This window comes from Oncorhynchus tshawytscha, linkage group LG29, assembly GCF_018296145.1.
Source record: "Oncorhynchus tshawytscha isolate Ot180627B linkage group LG29, Otsh_v2.0, whole genome shotgun sequence".
Taxonomy (NCBI): Eukaryota; Metazoa; Chordata; class Actinopteri; order Salmoniformes; family Salmonidae; genus Oncorhynchus; species Oncorhynchus tshawytscha.
The window spans coordinates 9,264,655-9,273,674 of NC_056457.1; the positions used below are offsets into that span (position 1 = coordinate 9,264,655).

At 40.1% G+C, this 9,020-nt stretch overlaps 1 protein-coding gene across 2 annotated transcripts; it reads right to left on the minus strand.

The window, feature by feature from the left end:
* Positions 1-687: 687 nt before the first annotated feature.
* On the minus strand, positions 688-7,255 carry si:dkey-12l12.1. 2 transcript variants are annotated; one of them, XM_024393062.2, is made up of 7 exons: positions 7,086-7,255; positions 4,449-4,514; positions 4,033-4,065; positions 2,319-2,447; positions 1,790-1,903; positions 1,208-1,315; positions 688-1,047 (listed from the first exon to the last, which is right to left on the minus strand). In XM_024393062.2, the coding sequence occupies exons 1-7, from the start codon at positions 7,218-7,220 to the stop codon at positions 985-987; spliced, it is 648 nt and encodes a 215-aa protein (XP_024248830.1). In that variant the 5' UTR covers positions 7,221-7,255; the 3' UTR covers positions 688-984. The 2 variants fall into 2 exon arrangements, with proteins under 2 accessions (XP_024248830.1, XP_024248832.1); XM_024393064.2 differs by lacking the exon at positions 4,033-4,065.
* Positions 7,256-9,020: the final 1,765 nt, after the last annotated feature.

Consider the following 9,020-nt stretch of genomic DNA (forward strand, 5'->3'; position numbering starts at 1 on the left):
TTCCTAGCTCTGACTAAATTCATTCAAAAGAAACATATTTTTTTCGAACAAATTAACTTTGACTTCTGAAACAGATGGCGTGTACAGTCTAACATTATGATGATTTCTTTCCCATTATCAACTGGTCCAACGCCCTTTAATTTTACAGAATAGTTGGGCACTCAACCCAAAGGTTTGACTGCAAGTTTAGCGGAGTGCTGGGCATTCACTGTCTGCAGCCCAAATGGCACCCTCTTCCTTACATAGCGCACTACTTTTGACCAGGACCCATGGTACTCACAACCTGGTTTCCCCAAAACATCTTAAGGCTAATAAGTTCATCGTTCAAACTATATGGTTCTAACGATGAACTTAGCCTTAAGATGGTGAAAAGTAGTGCATTATGTAGGGAATATGGTGCCATTTGGGATACAGACACTGCCGTTTGCTCAGCCATCTGTAATTGGGGCTCAGTGACATGTCCCCCCCTAATTCACAATTTCTGAATGAACTTCTGGAAGTTAGCCAGGTCCTGTTGTGTGGGAGTTGAAGGTGTTGCACTTGGCAACAGAGAGGGAGAGCTGGAGCAGTGAAATGTTCCAGTCCATTTGTCAAGGTGGAGTCCGACTCTGTCAATGACTGAACAGAGAACAATTAGTGCTAGGTAGAAACGGTAGGCCTTGTGTTGCGGAACGTTCTCAAGAAGTATTCTCATACAAGTTTACTTTATTTAAACCTGATAATATGCACAGTTGCCAAAGAATCACCATCGACAACAACAACAAATAACTGTAATAAAAGAGAATATTAAAGGAGTTCTCAAAAGTATTGTAAGTATACTTGTCCTCAGGGATGTGTTTCCATGATATATATTACATTATTGTTCAATTGAAAAAAATGACAAAACCAATATGTTTACAAAGAGAAGAAGATATAAAGTACAGTTTATGAACTATTGAAGCAGTAGCACTTCCGCAAAGTCCCTTGTTTCGTTGAATGAAATGTTCATGAACAAACCACTCTCTTGGTCTGTTTCTTCTTCTGTGGGCTCCTCTTGTGCCTTTGTCCCTGGTGAAAGAATCAAACATTTAGTTTAGATTAGAGTGACAAATCAGACGGAGGTGAGTTCAACACAACAGGTTTGAAACTTTTTTTTGTGTTAGCGGTTTTTAACTAGTTTGCATGAACTCTGTATTCTTAACATGCTTGGAAGCAGAATTGTCCTCACCAAGGGTTCAGGTTTGTCTGGGACGTCCATAGCGGAGTACGCTCCTGTTCGTCCTCTTGGCTTCCCTTTCTTCTTCTCCTTCTGCAGCTGCCTCCGTACTCTGGTTACCTGGAAGAACAACAACATGACGTAAGACTTCAATGATACAATGTTGAATGCAGGTCCACTAAGTATCGCTAAGATAGCATCTCCATAACTCCTGCTGAAACTTAGGCTGTCCTAATATGGACAGCGGACATATATTTCATTTTTTATTAAATCTTTATTTGACTAGGCAAGTCAGTTAAGAACAAATTCTTATTTACAATGACAGCCTAACAAACCCTAACCCGGACGAGGCTGGGCCAATTGTACGCCGCGCTATGGGACTCCCAATCACAAGCGGTTGTGATACAGCCTGGAATCGAACCAGGGTCTGTAGTGACGCCTCTAGCACTGAGACGCAGTGCCTTAGACCACTGCGCCACTCGGGAGCCCATATCTCATGTCAGCAGTGTGTTTGAGAATCTCACTAAACAAAAATGTTTGATATTAACTATAGCCTGGTATCACGTGTTGGGTTGTCATGGTGATGTTGTATACCTGTATGGCGGCGCCGGGGTTGTTGCTGAGCAGAGAAAAAGATCCCACTCTGGATTTAGGCTTGTTCTTCTTCTTGGTCCCAGACTGGCCCAAGTGTCTCCTGGCCCGCTCTGTCTGGAGGAACAACATTCCCGGGGGATCATTTAGAAACTAAAAGTGGCCCGGCTACTGTACGTTACACAGGAGTCTATTGAAGGGAGGACGGCTCATGATAATGGCTGGAATGGACACGTAGAACGGTATCAAACACATGGAAACCATGTGTTTGATCTGTTTGATACGGTTCCATTTATTCCGTCTCAGACATGACAATGAGCCCTTCCTATTTAAAATGACATTAGCCACCACTGTAGCATACCAAGTGCTTCAAGAAAACCACTCGGGATAAAAAACTACAGTACACCATCCATCACATTCTTTCTTATGCCGCTGTTTTTGGTGGGATCACAACAATTACAACACAACAGCCCCATTGGATCGTTTGAGACCTCTCCCTCTTGTTCGTCTCCCTCCCTGTCTCCAGCGTTACCTGAACTTGGATGAGTGTGTTGGGGAAACCCTTAGTTGAGAAGGACCCAGGAAGGCTGGAGTGCTTCCCAAACTCTCTCTCCTGTCTGTCCAACGGCACGGCCGACAGAATGTTGTCATCCTTCCACCTCTATTCAGAAATAATTGAGGTATTGTTGATGAACATGGAGCCAGCACTGTGGCTTCAGCAATACAATAGTGTTGTATAACTACAGTATGTACAATGTAACACATTGCTGGAAATGTACAGCAAAATATTTACAGTTAGCTACTGTAATTCTATATTACAGTACAGTACTTTAAAGAGCAATGCATTATGGGGGATTTGCTCATTGGCATTCCGCTACACTGCTGTAAAATTATATTCTTTATTTTACAATAGAATTTTACAGTAAAGTACTGTATTACCTGTTTTGCTGTATATTTCTAGCAGTATACTGTGAATTATGGTGCATTTTGGGAAAATGTTGTGGATGAAGAAAGACTTATTAACATATTTAGAGGCATGCCTTCAACGTGGAAATATTTATTGCATCCGCTAGTGAGAATGCTGTACCAATTAAAGTGATATGTGGTAGTAGTGCCCAAACAATTCATGTGTAGAGGGGACATATCAGAGTAGCAGCAAGTCTTAAACCTTTACTGGTTGAGTGTTTTGCCAAGTCATTTTGGTCTATTTTACCCTGTAATCATGACCTGTTTGGAAGCCATTGTTTTTGGCCTTTAGAAGTGCAAGTGATATAAAATGCCAAATATTCATAAATATGCTGTAAAATACAAATACCTAGCAGCCAACCTGCTTGCACCAATGTAATTAGTGAAATACCAATATTACAATTACAGTAGAATATACTTATTTAGCCTACAGCAGGCAAATGTTGCTGTGTTGTACTGTATGATTGTTCTGATATTACAGTAACTTAAAAGAAGCTGGCGGCGAGTTATTGTGAATATTACACTAACAAACTTGGCACTAGTAAGAGATGGGCAAGGATACTTCAAAAGGTATCTTGTTACAAATACACATTACCTTGAAGACCAATGTATTCTTAATTGCAACAACTTTCTCAGTAACGGTTACATAAAACCTTTTACTTGCTATGACATGTTTTTTTAATCAACATGTGTCTGCTAAATGACCAATGTCAATTTAAAAAGGAACACTTGCAAAGCACACTGCTGGACATTGTGTAGTTATGCGGGCTACTTGCAAGTTTATTTTTGTATAAGAAAATACCAAATGTATGTATTCTTATTAAACTGTTAATGAATTGTACTTCAGGCCAGTTAAATACAAAATAGATATTGAAACTATTCAAATACTCATATCAAACGCATGTAATAGAAAAACTGCCAATCGTTGGCAGTAGCTGCCTGCACTTTAAATCTGCAACAGTTTACTAACCACTGTGCTTCCAGTAAGGCACTGTCAATTCTAGAATGACAGCATGTTTGCTGTAGTCAGGTGTTACGGTAATATGCTGTAAATTTGTGTTTCAGTAAAGGTCCTGTAAATCTAAAGTAATTTACTGTCTTCTGTGCTGCCAGTATTGTACTGTACATTTCATAGCGACCTACCGGCTACTGTGCTGCCAGTAATTTACTGTAAAAAATTACTGGACTTTTTTTTTTACAGTGTATAGTTCAAGTAGGCTAATTGGTTGTATTGTTTTGTTTTGCAGTTGTAAGGAGCAGGATTTATATAAATGTCTTACACCAAGTACAGAGTGTGCCTCAAGTCGTCCTCTCTGTTGGGCAAAAGAAAAATGTAAATAATGGGTTAATGCAATTTGGGAGAAAATAAATGCCTTCTATAAATGTTATCGTGTAAGTGTGTGCGTGTGTGTATGTGCGCCTGCGAGTGTGTTGGTAAAGAGGTATATAGTCCTATATCCTTTCTTATACACAGATGTCTGAGCAATGACTTTGGTGAATCTATATTTAATATCCATATTCAATATCTTGGGGCTAAGCGTTTGAGTTGCATGGATCTTCGTGTCTCGTTGGAATCCTATTCCTCCTGGGGAGTTACCATACAGATTGGAAAGTAAATCCAGTACAAGGCAGCAGTCCTCTGTGACAGAGAGCAGACTGTAACAGGATGTCTTTGTGGGGAGGGAGGCTCGTATACCTGTGGCTTTTTCTGGGTATGGGTCTCTCTTGGAGCAGATGGCATCAGCCGCAGAAACCCATCCTTCTGAAGGAGAAGATCCTTTTAACAACATGTATTCTTTATTCCACTTACGTAATAATAACACCTCAACCCCACTCCTATGTAATTACTAAACAATTACTAAATTGATATGTTTACAACATGTTTGTATGTCGTTACTTGCAGAATTACATTCTGATTAGAAAGGTATAACAGTAACTGAATGTAAAGTGTTACAATCGGATAATTGAGACAATTCATAAACCATATCCTGTCAGGATGAGTAAAGGAAAACAGTGACCATATTGTAGGAGTTCAGGCTTTACTAGAACAAAGAGGAAAACAGAGTTCGTACTGTATGCCTTTTCACAGTGTACGTCCCCTCTTTAAACATACAGTGCATTTGGAATGTATTCAGACGCCTTGACTTTTTCCACATATTGTTACGTTACAGCCTTATTCTATAATGGATTCAATTATTTTTTCCCCCTCATCAATCTACACACAATACCCCATAATGACATCACAATACCCCATAATGACATCACAATACCCCATAATGACATCACAATACCCCATAATGACAAAGTGAAAAACGGTTTAGAATTTTTTGCAAATTTATAAAATAAAATAAAACGTATTTAAAAAACTTTCTTTACATAAGTATTCAGACCCTTTGCTATGATACTCGAAATTGAGCTCAGGTGCATCCTGTTTCCATTGATCATCCTTGAGATGTTTCTACAACTTGTCTGTAACGTAACAAAATGTGGAAAAAGTAAAGAGGCCTGAATACTTTCCGAATGCTCTGTATCTCTCCCTGAAGAAACTTCTGTTGTCCTAATATAGACACAATACTTTGTACAAAGGTCAGTACACGCCCTGTATCCACCTCACACTCAGTGCACAAAGTGTGCTCTTCAGGGTCACGTATCCCTCATTACATGGAGGCGCCATGTTCTTTTTTAATTTTTTTATTTTGAGCACTTTCTGTATAGTCCATTTTGTTCGATGCTAGTTGTTGACGAGCACCATGAACTAACCCTAGTAATGAATTATGTTCCATTATCCACATTCACAATGACCTTGGTGGGAAAAAGCACAGGCAAATGAACTCAGCATTGAGTTCAATTAAACTTTAAAATGTCTTCAATAATGCTGCCTAAGGCAACTGGGAGTCCAACCACATCTGAAGTTTAAATAATTGCACGTACTGTAATAGTGTAATTACACACAAAACACATAAAACCTAAAGTAAAGAATACTGAGAATACTCAGTCTTCCACGTTGTTGTTGAAAATCCTCTTTTGAGGAATGAATGCTGCATCTTTCATTTTATATTTGATTTAACCTTTATTTTATCAGGGAGTTAAACTGAGACCAATGTCTCTTTTACAGATGAGAATTACAGAAATTACAGAACTTAACACATCAAAATGCAATGAGAAAGAAAATCTTTCATACATCTGCTGTATGTATTGGCCAGATGAAGGTAACCGCTTTGGACAGAACATGGGGAATGTCCACAAAGCATGTCGACCGCAAATATGGCAGCTCAAACGGCTCTGTGGCCACGTTAAAAGTCTGCAGAGAGTTTGTTCCATTGAGGGTAATAGAATAGGTTACAATGAAACTTTGTTCCTGACTAAAATAAGTGTATGTTTCCAGGTTACCGGAATGTTTAACTCTATTTAAATCCATGCATGTGTTCCATCCAAAATAGGACATGCTCAGCCACCATACCACTGTGTCACACACACACACACGCACACACACTTAGAAAAAATGCTGGATTGTTTGGTTGACCCAACTGCTAGGTTGCAGGCATTGGGTCACTTAGTTAGGTTGTTTTTTTTAAAAACTGCTGGGTTATTGATGCTGGGTGCTGGGTTATTGGTGCTGGGTTATTGAGATATGACCCCAGCGGGTCAGCTCAGAAGACTAGAGGCATGGCTTAGTAGGGGCGTGGATTTCAGATAGTTATTTTTGGCAACCAGTGAGAGTAAATGTAATTGCAGCTCATCTGTTCTGTTGTTATCACATGTTAAGGTTGAACAAAGACACTTTTGAAGCTTTAATGAGGCTTACACAAGGGTATGAGTTCCTCAAGAGTCCCAGTGTTGGGATATGCAAAGAAAAGATCTCTCAACATTGTATCTCAATGTTGGCATATGTAAATAAAAGATATTATGAAATTTGCAGTGTAAAACGTAACATAATGAACATGAATGACATGTACTCTTCCAGGTAGCCAAAAACAATTATCTGAAAGCCACGAAAGTTATTCACGCAACCCAACTGGCTGGGTCAAAATAACCCAGCATGTGTTTTGTCCAGTATTTACCCAGTGCTGGGTCACCAAATAACCCAAAGTGGGTTGTTTTTAACTCTGCACACACTCAATGGAAACACAAGAGCATTCATAGCAGTTATTGGCTTCCTTTGGCTTCTGAGCTAATGTTGCTACTGCAGAGTCTGGGGAAATGTTAGCTTGTAAAAAAACTAAAAAAACACATCTAGCACCAACACTTCTGAACTCCATCTACCTGACCAAAGGAGCTCCTCCACAAAACACAACAAACCTACAACTGTAACCTGGGGGCCCCAATCCCTTACCTTTCCTCCGGTGGTCTGCCCATTAACACAGTCTTCCACCGGTGATGTCCCAGTGCAGTCTGCACCACGTGTGAGCTGGAGAAAGCTGCCCTGCAGACAGAGCAGACTGAGGCACACCCAAAGAGCAGCTTCCATGATGGTGCAGGTCCAGGGACTGAGGCCCAGCCCCCGTTAGCCCCCTGTTTTATACCATCCGCTCCTAACCTAATGAGGACCAGATGTAGAAGAACAGAGGAAGGGGGGGGGGGGCATGCCAGCTTCAGCTTCACACAGACAAACAGGATCGCACCACACCGCAGCCCAGCGTTCTACGCCAGCTAGCGGTTCTGTGGTTCTCCAAAAACATGTCAGCCATCTGAAGGGCCTCTCCCAATAACCACCCCCACCTCCCCTGTACCAGTCTGGATGGCGCATGAAAGTCATTTTCCACGGATGCTTTAAAAATGGTCACATACTGTAACGAGAGGGAGAGAGAGAGAGAGAGAGAGAGAGAGAGAGAGAGAGAGAAAATCAGTAAAACAAGTTAAGTCAAACCTCTTATGACAGCACTTGAGAGATTGGTGGCTCACTTTAAGGATATCCAGGAAAAGAGAAGAAGATTTGAGTTGGTTTCACATGTTGATCTGCCAGAGATAAAGTTCTGGGTTTTATACTGCTCTACCTCGCCCTAGTGAAATAAATGTATGTATATCTTTTCATGTGGTTCTTTATCCCAGACGGCCCCTCTATACCCTTTCTGTTGGTTTGGACCACACATAAACTCTGCTTACACTTTGAGCTAACGTGTGTTTTGTGATCTGATCAATATGATCCAGTTTGATCAAGGTTTGTCACGTCTATTAAAATGTGTCTCTCATTCATTCACCGTGTCTGCATTGTGACCACATTAGCTGGTGCCTCCCTGTATGCAAATTATTTGACAGATATTCTTTCAAAATAATCTGGATTTATTTATTTTAACACAGTTACTGATGCCATAAATCAATGGCGCTACCTGTCAATGATTTTAGAGGCCAGCATAATGATGATTTAAATGGTTTGACCATCCAGATCTGTTTACACTTGATTGATATCCAGATGCAATGCGTGCCTTGCTACATCTGGAGGTGGTAAGGAACATCTGATCACAATCAGATCAGAATGTGTATTTTAACCGTCTACACCTGTCTTAAAATGTGGACAATATCAGGACAAAGGGTGTATCTCCATTTTTTTAGTCTTTCATTTCCAGAAGTACATCAACAAATCTAAGGGGTTTGTCTACAGTAAGTCACAATGGGCAGTTGTAAGGAATCTGCAGTGCTGTTACATTTGCCAACACATTATTTATGCGGGTGTTTTTTCTGTCCCATTCAATTTCTTTCGATATTTTGTTTGTATAAAAAAAAAGAATTGGCAAGCATGTGGCTGTGTCCAAGTAGAGTGAATGATTGTAAGGGGGCCTGTCTGGAAGTTTTATTTGGTCTATAAAAACAAAACATGCCCTAATGGATGATTGTCCTGATGTGAAAATTGCAGGAGAATACAGAGTAAGGACCCTTTTTGAAGGAAGGTGTATGAAAGGATGGAAAGAGTGAGTGCGTGAGTGGAAGGAAAGAGGGGTATTTATCCTTCTATCCATGTTCCTCTCAAAAATGAGGTTCAATTATATTGAGCAATGATTGGAAAATACTGAACATAGTGTACGTTTATATCCTGAAGAGTCGATTGATGCACCTGTCAATCTAATGAACATAATAAATAAAAAAACATCAAAATCCGTGTTTTTTTTAACTAGAGATACCGCGTCTGCAATGGAAAGTGACAGAGCTATGGCACTGTTTGTCAGACCAAGGAGACATCCCGAAAATCGGTCTTCTCACAAAAAACATGTATGGGGGGAAAATGTATGGAGTAAAAAGTAACACTCTTTTTTTAGGTATGTGGTGAAGTAAA

Excerpts from the sequence above, each read along its gene's own strand:
- si:dkey-12l12.1 (XM_024393062.2), bottom strand. The coding sequence starts at position 7,220 with ATGGAAGCTGCTCTTTGGGTGTGCCTCAGTCTGCTCTGTCTGCAGGGC. Across the intron at positions 1,904-2,318 it reads ACACACTCATCCAAGTTCAG|ACAGAGCGGGCCAGGAGACA; the intron begins GTAACGCTGGAG and ends TTGTTCCTCCAG. Across the intron at positions 1,048-1,207 it reads CAGACAAACCTGAACCCTTG|GGACAAAGGCACAAGAGGAG; the intron begins GTGAGGACAATT and ends TTCTTTCACCAG.